The sequence below is a fragment of the Eumetopias jubatus genome, unplaced genomic scaffold, assembly GCF_037043125.1.
Source record: "Eumetopias jubatus isolate StellerSeaLion01/CBP00866 unplaced genomic scaffold, mEumJub1_p1.0 scaffold_1, whole genome shotgun sequence".
Lineage (NCBI taxonomy): Eukaryota > Metazoa > Chordata > Mammalia > Carnivora > Otariidae > Eumetopias > Eumetopias jubatus.
The window spans coordinates 4,336,590-4,353,912 of record NW_028274807.1 but is presented as its reverse complement, the minus strand read 5'-3'; the positions used below and the strand labels follow the sequence as shown (position 1 = coordinate 4,353,912).

General features: G+C 54.8%; 2 protein-coding genes across 2 annotated transcripts in view; both read right to left on the bottom strand.

Moving 5' to 3' along the window:
• Nucleotides 1-6,073, bottom strand: part of PRDM15 (PR/SET domain 15) — a 64,816-nt gene extending 58,743 nt beyond the window's left edge. Inside the window, exon 1 of the mRNA XM_088023776.1 lies at nucleotides 6,022-6,073. The gene's annotated coding sequence lies outside the window, so the exon portion shown is untranslated. The remainder of the gene's footprint in view (nucleotides 1-6,021) is intronic.
• Nucleotides 6,074-12,110: 6,037 nt separating this feature from the next.
• The window catches only part of C2CD2 (C2 calcium dependent domain containing 2), a 51,513-nt gene continuing 46,300 nt past the window's right edge, over nucleotides 12,111-17,323 (bottom strand). The window contains exon 14 of the mRNA XM_028126542.1: nucleotides 12,111-15,871. Coding sequence (XP_027982343.1) covers nucleotides 15,609-15,871 — 263 coding nt within the window. The 3' untranslated portion in view covers nucleotides 12,111-15,608. The remainder of the gene's footprint in view (nucleotides 15,872-17,323) is intronic.

Sequence of the window (17,323 nt, the reverse complement as noted above, 5' to 3'; positions counted from 1 at the left end):
CTGCAACCGCTCCTCCTCGGTCTGTCGGTCTGTCTGCCCCGGGGTCAAGCCCACGCTGCGTGCAGGCGGCCCACCTCGCTCCCAAGCCTGTCCCCGGAGGCCAGACACAGGCTGGGGCTGGGGGTGTGCTTCCCCCGCGCCCGGACTTGGCTGGTGAGCAGCTCCGGACTCCTGAGCACCCTTGCCTCCATGCTCGGGTTCACTCTCTCAATCTGGGGGCACGCTTCCCAGTGGCTTCCTCGGACGGGTGCTCAGGAGGCACATCTTTTGAGAAGATTTGCCGTGTTTGCAGACGTCTTCATTCGCGTCTCCAACAACAGCTGGTTTGCGGGGCCCACGGTTGTGTTCATTCAGACCGGGAAGGCAGGACGCCACAGTCTCCCACGTCCAACGTCGCAGGGGAGGGCTGACACCGGGCCCACCGGCCGGCCTCTAACCCCAGAAGCTTTCAGACCTTCTGTCTCACCCCACTGCCCTCACGTGTCGCAGCCTGCTTCGGGGCTGAGCGCTGGTGGGGGGCGTCCTGCGGCCTGCAGATTTTCTTGTGTTACTTCTTTTATAGTTTCTCCTGTTTTCTTTTCCTGAACCCCTTTGCTTCATCGGAGACAACGTCTATATCTCTGACGTGCATGTCCGGTTCTTTAAGAGGATTTCTGAGCAATGAAGGGAGAGGTCTCCACTCTGCCTCCCTAAAAACGCAAACCAAGGTAGTATGGCCTTTCTTGCGCCGATCAGAGCCCCACCTGACAGCTGTCTTTGGGCACACACACATTTCTGTATGGGAGGCTGACATTTTCAAACTAGGCCGAGGGAGAAAAGACCCTCAGGCGTCCTCAGCAGAAGGTGGGGGAGCTCCGTGGACAGAACACGAAGTGGTGCAGGACAGAGTCCAGGGAAGTCAGGCGTGCCAGGGAGAGGGGCCCCGAGACGAGCGGAGACTGAGAACACAGAATCAATTAACAGGACGGAAGCGGCCGGCTCAGAGCAAGGACTCGGTCAATCTCTGGACTGACGCGGTGCTAAAAATCACCCTATGTTTTGGGTCACAATCAAAGGCAAACATACTACAACGGATCAACACATTCATTCTTAGCCTTACACAAGGTGAAATGTGCGGACCACTCCTCTAAGACTCCTTGTCCTGCGGGTACAGGCTCTCCTCCCCAGAGCACGCGTGGGAAGGGGCAGTCCTGACCCATCATGCCGAGCATCACCCCCATGCGGATCACGGCATAAGGGTGCCCGACTCGCGAAGAGTGCGCCTCCAGCCGCACGGAGGGCCGAAGGCTGTTGGATAACTGCGTTCTGCGGATACCTGCAATCCATCAAGGCTCACAGCTGTAAGCTGGAGATGCTGATCATGCCAAACACCAAAAACGAGCCAAACGAAGCCAGTAACCCACGGCCCAGACCAGGCAAAGAAAGGCATCATCTCTGAGAAATCCAAGTTTCAATTTTATGTGAGTTTGTGGAACTATGACCCCGCGGGCTCAGGAAGGCTCGGGGAGGGTCCAAAGTTGGATTTCTGTGGATTTTTTGAGGATGAGAGGCCTAAGCAAGGCCCCCACTCTGACCTGGAGCTGCCCCCTGTGCCACTCCAAGGGTTCCTCAACACCCCAAATTATCCATGGCCAGCTTGCAGCCTCCATGACCCCTTCTTCTTGTTTCCTGTTCCAGAAACTCTCTCCCTCCATCTGTCAAACTCCTATCCAATCTTAAGGACCTCATCCAGATGGCCTCTCCTGGCCACACCTGTCCTGCCGCACGCGGGCCTGCCACGCCCACTTTCCCCTGGGAGACCCAAGGCCACCTGCACCCTCCTCAGTACGCACCTCTCTCTGCAGCAAGTTACGGCCCTGGAATGTTCACACCAGCCTCAACTAGAGCTCACTCATTAAAACAAACAAAAATGTTTTCCTTACATCACCTCCCCCATGGCTCTAAAGCCCCATTTCTGTTTCTTTCTGTTGCAAAACTCCCGGGAAGAACTCTGTTGGCTTCCTCACCTCCCTGTCTCTCTTGAAGGGGAGGACTCGCCCCCACGGCTCCACGCAGGCGCACCCATCAGCCGCGTCGCCTTCCATCTTGATGAGCCAGCCCTCCATCAGCGCTAGGCACCCAGAGTGGGGAGGCACTCTGCAGGGAGCCCTCACGCCCTCCCTCTGCAAAGTCCTAGTCTTCCTTAGTCTCTCTGGGGGTGCCTTCCTAAGCTCCCCTCCCTTCCTGTCTCCTGTCCAAAGCCACCTCTGGTGGGGGTGGGGGGTAACCCAGGCTGCCCCTGGGTCCTCTCTCCCTCTGGACCCAGCACCTGCCCCCACATCGCCTCCCATGCCCGTGTCCCCAGTCCAGCCCTCGGTCCGGCCCTCGGTCCCTGACCCCACCTGATGCCTGGCTGCAGGCACCACCGACCTCTTTGCTGACATTCCCTGTATGGGAGCTGACAGCTTAAGCTGCTCGTCCCTAGTTTTAACAGCTGCAAGGGACATAATTTCCAGCATATTATAAATATTGGCTTCTTAAAATAAAACTGTTAGGTCACTCTTCTAAACGTGTCTGTTGGAATCAAGCACCAGCATGAGAGCTACTGCCATCTGTTTACGGAGCATAGGCACGAGCTGTCCCTCAACTGTCAGGAAGTTCTCGGCCCGTCTTTGGGCTCTCCATCCCCCTCCCTGCAGACCCTAACCCCACTGCTCCGTGTTCCCGCCTGAGATGACGCTACTGTCCAGCCCTGCAAATATGCTCACGATTTATGCACATAAATCAAATCAGTCTTGATTTTCTATGACCAGAGCGTGGGATCATTTCTTTGGGGTTGAGTTAGCACTGCAATAACTGGAACCCCACCGATCTGAACAAAATGACAGCACACGTTTCAATAAACAGTCATCTGACATAGAGACCGTGCTTGATGAGGCAGAGAGGCCCTTCCCCGGCCGGTCCACCTGTCACGGACACACGCGCAAATCTGTTCCTACTCTGTTTCTGTCAGTGCGCGAGCAAATGCGAGTGCAGGGAGCCTGGTACTGCAGACGAGTTACCGGGAGTGAGCCGCTCTGTGACTGCAGCATCCCCCGCGGCCACGCATCGCCGACCCCCGTGACCGCCCACGGGTCCTCACCTCCTCCACCGGCGTCAGGACGCCTTCCATCTGCCGAAAGCCTGAGGTCTCTTACCCACAGTGAAGCCACTCCCCTGACACACACACGACACCCACATATCTGTTGGATCCAGAGGTTTCTGCACCCCAGGGCCCTGGCCCAGTGGGGGTTGCTCTCTCATGGACCCCGAGAGGAAGGGCCCTTCCTCAGGATCAGCGTGTGCAGGGAAGGTGAGGACCCAGTCTCTAGGCCCCGAGCAAGGGTTTCTCCCACCCAGAGGGGCGGTTTGAAGATGCCACTGTTTGCAGGGCCCTGATTTCCCTGGTCACCACCCCCTCCCCCTCCTCCCTGGTCGCCGCCCACCCGTCACCCGCACCTCTGTAAATGGCACCTCCAGTCACCCACCACACATTTCCCAACCAAACCTGCAGCAAGGCCTCCTGGCTCTAGCAATACACTTGGTCCTGGTTCCTCCTTTGCCTCCTGCCTCCACCCTGTTGGTCATGGAATCTTGTCAGGCCCGGATTCCCCACATGGCAAGCACGGGGTCATCTCTAAAAAGACACAGATCTTGTGCCACCCCTGCCCAGAGCCCTCCGTGCCATCCACTAGGCACTCAGGATACACTCTGAATGGTGCACAGCCTGTGTGGCCCTGCTGTGCTCTCTCCCCTCGCTCACACTGCCTTGCTCACCCTTGGGTGAACTTATTCCACACCAGGCCCCTGCACCTGCCACTCCCCTGCCTGTGACACTCTCTCCTCAGGCCACCTGGAGCGCCTCACAGCACTGATCTCAGCCCAAGTGTCCCCTGCTCAGACTGCCTGTGTGTCCCCCCTACCCGTGCCCCAGCCTCCACCTGCTTCCTGTCCTCTACATGCTCTAGCCACGGTCCGCTTAACCGAGTTCTGCTGTTTCTGGTCAATGCCTGCCTCCTTCCCTCCCTCCCTCCCTCCCTCCCTCCAGAACACCAGATCCAAGAGACAGGGCCTTCTCTCCTGTTCTCTGCAGTACCCAGCACATGATACGCCCACACCGAATAAATATTTGTGGAACGAATGGCCACAGGGATGAAAATGCACACCGTGAGCTGTCTGAGGTGAGCCGGGCAGGTACTACCCTTACAAACGTGACAAGGAGACTGAGAAAGCAAGTAAGTCGTTGCCTAACAAACTTACCCTCTGAAATCACGTGTATCAGAAACGTACCCTAGATCTCCCCTAAGTCTGCAAAATGGGAGGAGAATTCTTTTCCTGGCTTTCTCCCCAGATAATGATATCAAAAGAATGATAATGAGAGGTTTATCTGAGGCAAACAGAGTTCTTTCTCAACTATAATTACTCGAAGGAAATGTATTAGCCTTGTAATTGGGGTTGACTTTTTAATTCATTTAGTTGTCTTCTGGGAAAAAAATAACCGTCCTTTCTCTGCTTCCAAAATAGAATATAACGTTATATCCTCTGTTGGGAACTTTTTTTTTTTTTTGCAAAAGGAAGAATCAAAGATGTCAACAGGAAAAACTCTATAAAGGAGAAATTTTGCTGGTTTTCCCTTTCAAAATCCAAACTATAGCTCTACATCTTAACCATTCACCATAAGGCAGCGATGTCAAGGAAATTCGGAGAAGCTGCGTGGAGCAGTGAAAACGTGGACAATGGGAGAAGGTGCAGTTCTGAAACAAAATATCACTGAGTGCTGTTGGGGTGCCTCACTTGTCACCACAGCATCCACCTCCTTGCACCCTCTGGCATAGTTCTCTCCTCATTGCCTTTTAAGGCTTATCACAAAACCAGATGCTTCCTTACTTTTCATCCTCAAAAATACCTTGGGGAACCAAGCTGGGTTCTCTGAACTTATCTGGCGAATCCGGATTTTATGAAAGTGGCTTAAGCAAAGGTGGTTCTGTGTTGGCAGTCTTAAATACATACGCGGGTCCGTGTGTCTCTGATGTCACGCCTGTTTCTACCATTTTAACTTACCCTTGGGGGGAGAGGGGGTTCAGGGCAATTTCTGAGCATTTCCGGGGGGAAAAACCCCATCCCCTACTTTAAGAGCTTAATAGAGGTGAACCCATAACTGTAACTATCAAGTAGGTCGATTTTCCACAATGAGTTTACTCTTGTCTTCCAAACCCGACCCTCACCGCGCACACCTGTCCCTCTCGCCAGAGGCCACATGGCCAGCGCCTCCACCTGTCCGCCGGGCCCGCCGGGCCGGGCCTCACCTGTACGGCCGGGGAGCCCCTTCCCGGCACAGCGGCCCACCCCATGTCACCTGTCCACGGACTTCACTCCCTTCCCTTTGGCCGCCCAAGGGTTTACAGAAAAGGGGGGGCGGGGTGCTCTGCGGGGGGAGCTAGAGAGCCCCATCGCCCGGACTGCCGGGTCGGCCTTCCTAACCGCCGGACGGAGGTCAGGGACCCTCCCCGAGCTCCCCCGGGGGCCATGCCCGACGACGGGGGACGGTGACATCACGCCGGGCCGTCGGCGGCGGAGGCGCCCGGGGGCGGGGACCGCGGGCTGGGGCCGGGGGCGGAGGAGCCCCCGCGCCGCACCCACGGGCGAGCGCGGCCCCGCGGCCCCGCGCTGGCCGGGCGGCGGGCGGCGGGCGGCGGGCGGCGGGCGGCGGCGGGCCCGGAGCGCTCGGGCCGCGGGGCGGCGGGCGGGCGGGCGGCGCGCAGGGCGATCCCGGAGCGGCTCCGGGAAATCCAGCCGGGTTTTGACTCCGATCGCCCACGGAGCCCGCAGCCGGCGAATGTAACAAAGAACAGTCGGCATGGCGGCTGGACCGGGGCGGGCGGCGGGCGGGCGGGGCCGGGGCGGCGGGCCGGGCGCGGGGCGCGGGGCGCGGGCGCGGGCCGGGCCGGGCCGGGCCGGGGAGGCGCGCGGGGGCGGCGGCGGGCGCGGGGCCCCGGGCTTTACCTGCCTGTGGAATGTGCAGAGCGGGCTCGGATCCGGACTCCGGGTTGCGATCCGCTCCGGAAACTGCGCAGCACCGGAAGCCGTGGGGCGGCGGCGGGGCATTGTGGGAGTTGTAGTCCGCGGGGGGAGAGGCGCCGGCGCGGGCGGCGCGGACTGGGAGCGGCGCGGCGCGGACGGCGTGGACTGACAGCAGCAAGCAGGTCGCGGACGGTATGGACGGGTAGTGGGAAAGCGGACCGCGCGCATGGGGGAGTGGGACAGCGGGTGGTGTGGACCCGGGAGCGGGCGGCGTGCACGGGCAGCGGCGAGGCGCGGGCGGCGTGGACCCACAGCAGCAAGCAGGTCGCAGGCGGTGTGGACGGGGAGTGAGAAAGGTCGCGCGGACCGGGGAGTGGGAGAGCGGGTGGTGTGGACCCGGGAGCGGGCGGCGTGGACCTGCTTTGCAGGTCGCAGGAGGTGTGGACCGGGAGTGGGAAAGCGGGCCGCGCGAACGGGGGTGGGTGGGAGAGCGGGTGCTGCGGATCCCGGAGCTGGCGGCATGGACAGGAGAGCGGCGAGGCGTGGTTGGGGGTGCGGAGGGCAAGGGCGACGTGGACAGAGAGCGGCAGAGAGCGGGCAGTGTAGACCGGGAGTGGGTGATGTGGAACCGGGAGCGGGTGATGTGGATCGGGTTGTCGGAAAGCGGGCGGTGTAGACAGGAGAGCGGCGAGCTATGGATCCGGACCGGCCTGGGAGAAGCGGGGCTGGTTCTGCTGTCCCTTTCTCGGACGCGTGTCCGGTCCTGGGACCCTGGAAGCGACAGGCGTCCGCAGCCCCGGGACCCCTTTAAGTCTCTTCTGCTGGTTGCTGGAGACTTAATTTCCTTGATGGGGTGGGGGGGCTGTGTGGAAGAAAGGGTCAAATTTTTCTTTAAAAGCAGTCTGAGATTTGCTGCCAGATCATAGTTACTTCTGAATGCAGCGGATGGGGTGTCGCGGTCCTCCAAATCCACTCAGGGAACACGCATGGGAGCGCTTACTCTGCCCCGACAAGCTCGGAAGTCGAGCGGGGCGGGCATCTGTACCCAGGCACAGTGGGCTCCTGAAATCCACACCTTGACCAGTGCGATGCTGCTACGTGGAAAGTTCGGGGAAAAGCACCACCCCCTCAGGGCAGCTTTGAAGGCCAGACTGCTCCCTGGAGCTGTTTCTGCCCCCTCCGGACTCCCAGGTCCTAGCGGCCTGCGTAGCCTCTTGACCCCCTGCATGGAATGGACCTGTGGCCCCAGAATGTTACAAATAGAAGGGGCTAGAGGAGTCTTTTAGTCTCCAGTGCAGGGCCGTAAAACTGTCTTCTTTATTCTACTTGGCAGAAAGCTCCAGCAGTAAAGTCCAAGAGGGGATGAACTGCTGGGAAATGATTTGAAATTGGTATCAGAAAGGACTCATTTCCCTCATACCTAGGAAGCTCCTAGGAATCAATAGGAAAAAGATAAAGAACCCCATAGGAAAATGGACAGTCCCGGTCAGGAAAATACAATGGCTCTTAAGCCTAAGCAAGGTTATTCAACTATACCAACAGGAGAGAAAAGGCGAAATTGGTGTGCAATTGTCTTTACCTGTTACATTAGCAAAGATTTTTTTTTTAAGCTTAATAGCATTATTTTGAAAAGACTATAGAAAATAAGCTGTCTCATCTTTCTCATCTTTTTCTGGTGGGAGAATAATTTGGTATAGCCCCCATCTGGGCCATTTGTTCATATGGGAATTCTAAATGCATAGAGCCTTGGGCCAGGTAGGCCCATGAGCAGGAATTTATTCAACAGCAAGGCGTACTTGTATGAATTGGTAATAAGTAAGGACCCACTGAAGGGGCCCTGCTGTAGGGTGGAAGGTTGAGCAGGTGCAGAGGGGGCATGCTGAGCACGTTGTGCTGCTAGGGCTCATAGGTCCGCCCTCCCTAACCTGCAGTGACTTCCCAGCGGCACTTAACAGTAGGTCTGCACCCCAGCCTCCCACACCTCTCTTGATCATCCCACCTATACCCTGCTCATACCCCACTCAGCTGTGGGACCCCCGCCTCCCTCCAGCCTTCTGTCCCTCAAACGTGTCCTCGAGGTCTTTTGCACAGATTTGCTCCACCTTGGAATGCTCTCCTGGGGCTCTCCACCACCATCTTTTCAGCATTCAGGTCTTTGCTCAATCGCCAAGAGCCCTAGACTGACCGCTAACAGCTAACACGCCCCCCTCACCTACCTCCCACCCCTTGAGTGCCTGCTTGCATTTCTCAAATGCCCAAATGCTTCTCTGGGCCTCTGCACACCAGAGGTACTGGCAAGCATGAACAAAAGCAGGTTGTTTGCAGAAAAAATGGACCGGTTACAGCAAGAGTGAAAACCTGTAAAAGTCGACCTGAGGCCACCTAAAGCCGTTTCTCATGTTAGTACACATAGCACAGGGCTGGGATTGATATTCACAATGCTCATCGAATCTTCAGAAGAATCCCCAGGGTGTTCAGTATATTCCTTCTATGAAGGCTGGAAACAATTCTTTTGAAAGCAGATTTCTAACCAAAATTTTATTTTTTTTTATTAGTTTCAGAGAGAGAGTTCAGTGATTCATCAGTTGCATATAACACCCAGTGCTCATCACATCACGTACCCTCCTTAATGCCCATCACCCAGTTACCCCATCCCCCCACCCACCTCCGGTCCAGCAACCCTCAGTTTGTCTCCTAGAGTTAAGAGTCGCTCATGGTTTGTCTCCCTCTCCGTTTTCATCTTATTTTATTTTCCTTTCCCTTCCCCTATGTTCATCTGTTTTGTTTCTTAGATTCCATGTATGAATAAAATCATATAATTGTCTTTGATCCATCCAAAATTTAAAAACATTTTTTAAAGTTTTGTTTCTGAAAGTGTCAGATTTTATTATTAACAACAAAAGCAATGTAGAAACCTTGCCTGAACCCCAAGCAGGAAAAAAAAAAAAAAGAAAAGCCACCTATGAAAGATGTTCTTGGGCAGTTGGGGAGACCTGAACGTAGCGCCTGATACTGGGTAGCCTCAATGTCTAGCTCCCCAAGGATGATGACCATTGAGTGTGTGATGTGAAGAGGCCATCCTTCTCAGAAAATGCATTCTGAAGAATTTCGGGGAAAACACGATGTCTCCACACAGCAATCGATCAATTGATCAATAGATGATACGTAGGTAGCTAGAGCAAATATATCAAAATTGGTGAATCTAGTGAAGTCTATACGGGTTATTCTGTAGGTTTGAAGTTTCTATTTATTTATTTATTTATTTTTAAGATTTTATTTATTTGACAGAGAGAGAGTGAGCGAGCACAAGCAGGGGCAGTGGCAGGCGGAGGCAGAGGGAGAAGCAGGCTCCCCACTGAGCAGGGAGCCCGACGCGGGGCTGGATCCCAGGACCCCGGGATCGTGACCCAGGCCGAAGGCAGACGCTTCACCGAGTGAGCCACCCAGGTGTCGCTGAAATTTTTAAAAAGTAAGCAGAGGGAGTTAAAAATGAGAGAGCTTCCGTTTCTGAGTGGATTTTCCTACGAGCACTGCTCCTCCCGAGCAGAGATGAGCTGAGCAGTGAGGCGGCATCATGATTCCGTGAGGCCCCGCACAGGGGCGATGCCCTCAGCCCCGACACTGGCTGCCTCAGACGTGTGTGTTCTAAGTCACGTGGCCCATCAGCCCCAGTTTTTTGTTAATTGACTCCTTTTGTACCAGACATTATAAAAATACATATCCCTAAGCCATTTCTCTACGCTCCCTCTAGCTTTGCGACCTGGCTGGTTTTTCTTACCCAGATAAAGAGAGATCTAATCAGCAAATAATTTAATTCTCACTACGTGCAAAGCGTTGCATCTCACTTTAGCGTATCCTCGCCCACAACAGGGAGCTGAAAGGTTAGAAAAGATGATGTCCCGGTCTCTCCATTTGACACAGGGTAGCCGAGGCTCGTGGCTAGGGGCTGGGATCCTCCAGCAAGACGGCCTGGGCTCAAACTCTGGTTCTGCCACTTAACCACTGTGTAATCTTGGGCAAGTTACTTAACCTCTCTGTGCCTCCATTTCCTAATCTGTGAAGCGGACACGGATCATAACTCCTGGGGTGGTTTCAAAGAGTGTAGGAGTCACTAGATGTAAAACTCTGAAAAAACTTCTGGCCAATACTAAGTGCTCAATTCGTATTAGTTACTATCACTGTGGTCTTGGATCTTTATCTAGCTGCTGTATAAAATACCAAGTACTCCAAGGCACCTAAGCACCCGACTTTATATCAGTATAATCAGTAGTTGTGAATGCTTGGCACACGCAGGACGCAGCGTGGCAGTCTGCGCTGTGGAAGTGGCCGTACGGAGCCGGGGACAGCTGTGGCGGAGTGTGACCGTGGGTACTTCTCGGGCACCGTGGGAAGAGGATCTGGTAGCTCTCCCGTCAGGAGGGCCCTGCGCTCAGGCATCCATCCTGGTAGCCAGACCTCTGTGGTGAGTAATCTGCCTTTTCTACAAACGATGTATTAATATCTGCACGCAGCACCCTGTATTTGTAGAAGCGACCAAGGTAAACAGTAGCATGGTTTTGTCAGAGGCTCCCCTCCGTGGCAGGCTCTGTCCCCTCTGTGGCGGGCTCCATCCCCTGTGCCTGGGCTCCAGTGAGCTCATACAGGGCTGCCAGCCGACACCGGTCATTACTCACTAGGTGCGCACTGTCCTCAGCCCAGTGGATACACCGCCCGCCCAGGAGCCAGCGTAAGAGGGAGTGATAGGGGGTCAAGTGATAGGAACCGAAAGAAGCGCCCGGTGCTCCGGCCGGCCTCGGTGGCCAAGGCTACTTCATGGAGGAGGCGGGGCTCGTGTTTGGTTGGGTCATTAGAACAGGGCGGGGCATGTGCTGGGGACGAGGGGTGCACATTCGCAGACTGCAGGTGGCTGGCGTGGGTTAACATGGGCCGTGTCGGGGGGCGCCTGGGTGGCTCAGTTGGTTGCGCGTCCGACTCGATTTTGGCTCAGGTCATGAGCTCGGGGTTGTGAGCTCGGGCCCTGCATTGGGTTCCACGCTGGACGTGGAGCCTGCTTAAGATTATCTCTCTCCCTCTGCCCCTCCTCCCACTCACGCTTTCTCTCTTCTCTAAAATTAAAAAAAGAAATGTGGACAGTATAGATGGGGCTGGTAAGAGTACAGAGTGTGCATCGAGGTGACCGGCAGGAGATCTGCTTAGGAAAGCCGGTCAGTTAGGGCAAGGCTGGCCTTCCAGCAGGCCCAAATGGTCTCCTGCTGCAGCATCCACACAGAATGGACTGCAGGTCATGCAGGAAGTAGCCGTGCAGTTTCAGACACCTCCACCCCAAACAAGACACCGGGTTGCCATCGCTTGCCACATCCAGAGCTGAGAATCCGAATCTAAGCCCGGGATGGCTGGAGCTGTGCACAGGTAGAGGGCTCCCTTAAAGGCATGAATCATCCGGGCTCCCACTCCATACCCAGGAGAGCCGCCCCGGGAAGGAGCCGAGATGCCTGTGGGGTTTGTGCAGGACCTGTCCATCTGTCTGGCTGTGCCCTGCCCCACCCGGGAACTACCGCAAGCCCTGTGCCAGTGTGATACCAGCCTATGCTGAGCCCACGCAAGAGCCTGCGGGGGCAGGCATTGACCCTGGGAGTTAAGGGACATATAAAAGACTGCCTCCAAGGGGACAGTGCCCCTCCGAAGGTTGCTGGGGATCATGCAGACTCACCTCCTGCCAGCTTGCACCTCAGGAGGACCCAGGCCAACCCAACCCTGACTGGTAGCACCGCTCATTCACCATGACCCCAGGGGTCCCTGGAAACATTGACTTTCTAGTAAATGGTTTTAGTCTCAGGCCTAAAATAGGATGCCAACGTCATGTCAGAAGACGTTAGGAAGGGTCTCTGCCAAGAACAGAGCAAGCAGCAGTGGCCACGAGCGAAGGGCCCACCTCGTCTTTCACGCAGTGGCCCACGGCGCGCATGCACACCGACTGCCGAGCACCAAGCAGGAGACGGACCGTGATCCGGGACCCCAGGCACATGCGGGGCTTTTGGGACAGCCCAGGGCTCAGCAAACACAAGTCGGTGTTTCGTGTCCCATGTGCACATTTATTTCTTTCAAAGACTATTCATGTTCCAGCCACATCTTCCACAGTTTGGTGCAGGACAGGGACCTGTGTTTAAAGTGCTACCAAGGAATACAATCACCGTCCAGCAAATTCATCACCACACTTAAAATCAAGCCAGACCTTGCCACATACCTTGAAAACCTCTCGTTTTCTTTTTAAAAAAATGTAGCTTTGATGTGATATTGGGTGGGTGGTGGGGGGGAGTACTTACAAGGCTAACTTGTAAATGGTACGTGACTGAGCAGTTGGAAGCTGGGTGAACTGGGCAGGTCGATGTATTCCGGATGCCTCCTCACACGTAAAACAGGAATGCTGAAGAGAAGGGCCCGGAGGGGACCTGAGTTTGCTTTGCAGAACGTAGCAGCGCTGGTGTGTCCGTGCCACATGCTTTGGTAATCGGGCCTGAGCAGGTGTGGGGCAGGGGAGGGAGGGCCTGGCATCGGGGTCTACACCAGCACAAGACCTGTTTTCCACCCAGTGGACATCAACGTTCTGACTTCCAGGGGCCACCAGCTTGTGCTCTGACGTGTCAGGACTGTGAGGCTCTTACCAGGAAAACCCCCACACCTGCTGGCAGTGATATAAATTAATGTGTCCCTTTCTGCTCAAGAAGAAAACTTGCAACTCTCTTCTGTAGAGGCAGCCAGTAAAACCAATCAGACACCGAGACAGGCACCAATAATTTGTGACTGGTGGGCAGCAACTGGCCACCGAGCTCTCAGGAGGAATCAAGGGCTGGCTTTAAACTTAAACTTGAGAGTTGATTTAAAGAAAGGACTGTCTAAACCATCTTCTTCACAGCGGGTTTCCAACGGGACGATGAGATGGGTGCTTTTGTTATTGCCACATTAATCTCACACACACACACACACACACACACACACACACACACACTTCAAGCTCCCTTGCATTCCTCTGCAAACACGGGTGCATCCGTGAATGCAGGGCAGTGCCCCAGCTCACGACAACCAATGTGAGCACCTGGTTCCAGACATGCAGACACACATTCCTATTAGCGTTCGTGAGAAATCACTCCAAAACACCACTTTGCAAAAATAGCATGAACGCAAAACAGAAACAAAAACTCTTGTGCCCCTAAAGCATAAGGAAAGGCAAGGGAATAAGGTGATTTACAGATTGGTATGTTTAGCATTTGGTGTATAATCTTAATCGACATGTACCCTTCATAACATTTACTTTCGCATAAATACCTACACCATTAAAGAAGCATTCACAGTATCAACACGGCCCATTTTCTCACGGTGCTATGTTCATGCACCCTTCCGTGCTCTCTCGGGTGTCCTGTAAGTTCAGAAAAGGCCCTCAGAGGAAGAAAACGTGTGTGCAGCTTGAGGGGGGTGCTCCTGGATCTGACTCAGAGGTGTGGGGCTCTCGGTGTGTGCCCGACAGACACACGGAAACACGGAAAACTCCTTAATGCTCTCCACCTCTCGCATGACGGTCCTGCGTCCCACGCGGGACAGAAAGCCCACCTGTCGCTTGCCCGGGACCTGGAAGAGGCTTCAAGTCACCAGGAAGTTGAGAAAGCAAGCCCTTGGCAAAAATATTAAACAGTGAACAAAATGCTCATGGGGTCAATCAGGAATGGGAATGGCTAAGACATTTTTTGTTGAGAGCAAGAAAGTGCCAACATAAAACTCTGATACCATCACATTGAATAAATTGAGTTGATCTGAACTTCAGAAGCAAACAAAAAACTGTGCTAAGGACTTCTGACCTGTGCCTGAAATTCTGACACATAATGTCCTCTGAGAATTAATTCTTGAATGTCCCAAGGTGCTGCCTACCACAGGGCGGTGGGGGGAGGCAATAATCCTTCCACTAAGACAAAGTGACCAGATGGGTTCCAAAAAGACTAGTAGTGATTACCAACCTGCGGAGACTAACTTGGTATGACGACACGTTGGAATGCCTGGTGCTGTTTCACGAGGTGACGAAAATCAAAAGTCCCCTGTAAAAACGCATCTTACAGTCACCTGGTAATTCCTGGGACCCCGGGGCATTTCTGAGTGTGTATTTCAAAGTAAAATTCTTCATGTAGTTTTAGAATCTCTCCCTCAATAAAAAGGGAAAAAAGTTCCGTAATCTGGGTTTTCGGGAAGGTTTTTGTTCGGCAGTGGCTCCGTTACCCCCTGAAAGACGTGTTTTGGGGTCAACAAAAGCGCTCGTGAGAAGGAGTGCCCCCAATTTCCTATCCATGATAGAGGCCAGGCTTCATGATAGCCTTTTAAATCTTATCAGAAGAAAGCGAGTCTTGCTAAGCCATCCAGACAGTTCACAGGGACAGCCACAGCCCTAACCAGCTCGTCCCTGGCAGTGGCACCTTCGGGTGGATGGGCCAGTGGCGCAGACACACGGACAGGCGGACAGACGAGGACTGTGGCGCGAGGGGTACCCAGGGATACGCACATGGTGGGCCACATTTATCTGTTTTTCTTGCCCCCCCACGGGAAACCAAAACAAGGACACCCCTAAACGTGTCAAGCGCTATTCACGGCAGAATTCCGGAGAGCTCCCGAGAGGACTGATGTGACGTTTGGCCCATTTGTTATTAAACTTCCACCCCTAAGACTCCTACCTGAGACACACAATAGTTTTCTCTTCCGTCCTAGAAGTTCTCTGTTTCAGCCATCGGCAGCGTTTGGCAAACCAGCCAGGGGCGAAAGGAAAACCGTGTGTGTGGTGTCGCCATGGTGATGGGTACTTACTGCTCCTAGCCTCACTTGGGAGCCCCCCCCCCCACGATCATGAGCACTTTTGACACTATAAAGGAAAACGTAAAAACCACATAGGAATTGATAGATCTCCCACTTGCAAACAGGCTCAAAGTAAACATCCAGGAAAGCTCAGCATAATGTGTGCAGGAGAGATTTAGTGTTTGGCATACGGTTTCAAGTTATATGGCTAATATCAAAGGCAACTACCTTCTACCTTTGTCATAGTGTCTCTGTTACCACCGTCATTTCTCTATGGACCCCAAATCCTGCCTCTGTCCCACCTCTCTGTACTCAGGGCAAGCTGTACCGTGACGCTGAGCAGACCGTGAGGACACGTGACCCATCCGTTCCATTCACAGTGACAGCACAGGGGGACACCTCCTCTTTGCGACGCGGTCCAGGAGTGGACCCAAGGTAGTATGTGTCCGAGTGCAGTGCGGGTGAAATTGAGTCCCCCACATCTGCCCCATCACCATCCATTATAGGATGTTCTTTAGTTCATAACGTAAATCTCACATTTAACTTCAGCTCTTGGATCGGAGCACAGCCCATCTGGCAGAGCGTTCGGGTCTCCTTTGGCATCGGGTGGCAAATCGGACAGTTGTCTCTGGGGGGAAACCTCCTGGCCGGAGACTCGGGTTTTCATGGCCCTTTAACCCAGCTAGCCCAGGCGGCCGTCTGACAGCTTGCAGGCACTCTCACTCCGTCCTGGTGGGCGGTTAGGTGGGCCCGCGTCTTCCCGCGTCCTGGTGAGGCAGGCTGCCGGCCACGGGGTCCCCCAGAGCCCCGTTCATGGTGCTCTTACTTCTGTGTCTGGAGAGCAACTTCTTGTTCAGGATCCTGGTGAGCGTCACCCCCTTCCTCCGGGCCCCCTCTGGCTGCTGCAGGAACACAAGGTCGTTGTGCGACTGGCTCATGCCGGGGTCTTTCTGTTGATGTCGCCGGCGGAAGAACAGCTTTGCACCTTTCCTTAAAATCCCTCCTGTAAGAGGAAAGCACAGGGGGCCAGTCAGATGGGCTGTGGATGAAACGCCGGGACCACTAGTCCAAGATGAAAAGAAACAGGGACGTCTGAGTGACTCTAATTAAAAAGCAGTTTCTTACTTTGGTGTGCGGTCACTATATCCACACGGGAAAAGCAGCCAGAATCTGGCCTGGACCAAACACCAGAGTTTTCAGGATGAAAAGACTCTGAGCCGAGAAGCAGTGAGCTGGACTGTCAGGTGCGTCCCAGGGCAGACCTCTCTCTCCCTGAGCTCCTGGTCAAGGCTGAGGGCAGTAGGCTGTCCCTCCCTCGGGTCCCCTGGCCCCCCACCCCCAGCAAAGATGGCCATGCTATGGAAACCCCAGCAGGGTCAGAGAACCTTCCCAGCCAGCCTGGAGTTCATCACATCTGCGTGTCAGTGCTGATGGCTTTGAAAGGAGAAAGTCTGCCCATCAGGATGAGGAGCTTTATGGCTATTTGGCAATTCATTATTTTCATGATTGAGCTACCAAATACTTGAGTAGCCCTGACAGACACCAATGACCAAATGTTGATTCGGGGGGACCACGAGGAGCATCTGCTGGTTCTTCTCCCCAAAATGCGGGCGGACAGTGGTGGAATCAGGCCCAGCCCTGTCTTGTGGACTTTTCACCAATGAGCACTGTAGAACCGCACGCCCGCCGTGACTTTAAGAGGCTGCTCATTGGGCCTGGCGCCAAGGACGGACTTCCCGTTTGCTCTGTCCAGGCTCGGCGGCAGCAGAGAGCTCAAGAGCCCCAGACATAGGCTGAATGTCATCTGGTCAAAGCTGCTGAAATGGTCTTTTTTTTTTTCATTTTCTCTTTGGATACAATCAAACAGCCTATTCTGCAGAATCACGAGGGCGTGTCTGCACTGATCTAATGTGGAGAGGCTGTGTGCGGGGCTTTCGAGGACAGCAGGAAGGACAGGCAGCGAGATGGGGACTCCAAATGTGTCCGTGGCTCTACCCCTGCCACGGGCCTGCTGCGCTACGTCCAGGGGCCACGAATGTCTGCTCCTCGAGCTGTTCAAATCTCCGTAAGATGCAGCCTGTCAAGAGAAGTCACCCGCTGGGCTGTGTTACCCCACCAGCCACCACCACCACCTGGATTTGACTTTGCAGTCTGGCCGGTGGGGCAGATGCACGGGTGCCCACTGGTTAATCCCCTGATCAGATGCCCTGGGCACCGGGAGGGGCTGCAGCCTGACAGGTCACCTCGGGTCGCTGGGGCCCAGGAAGTGTTTCTAATCTGCAGAAACCTGCTTTAGGCTCAGCTTGGGGTCCCTGAAGGGCATATAAAGGTGGGCTCTCACCCGGCTCCGTTCGGTTAACCTGGAGTGCTCTAATCTCATGTGCCCCGTCTCTCCAGGGGGCTAGAAGCCTGAGCGGGGGCAGAGTGGCCCCTCGCCGGGGCGGCTGGAGGTCAG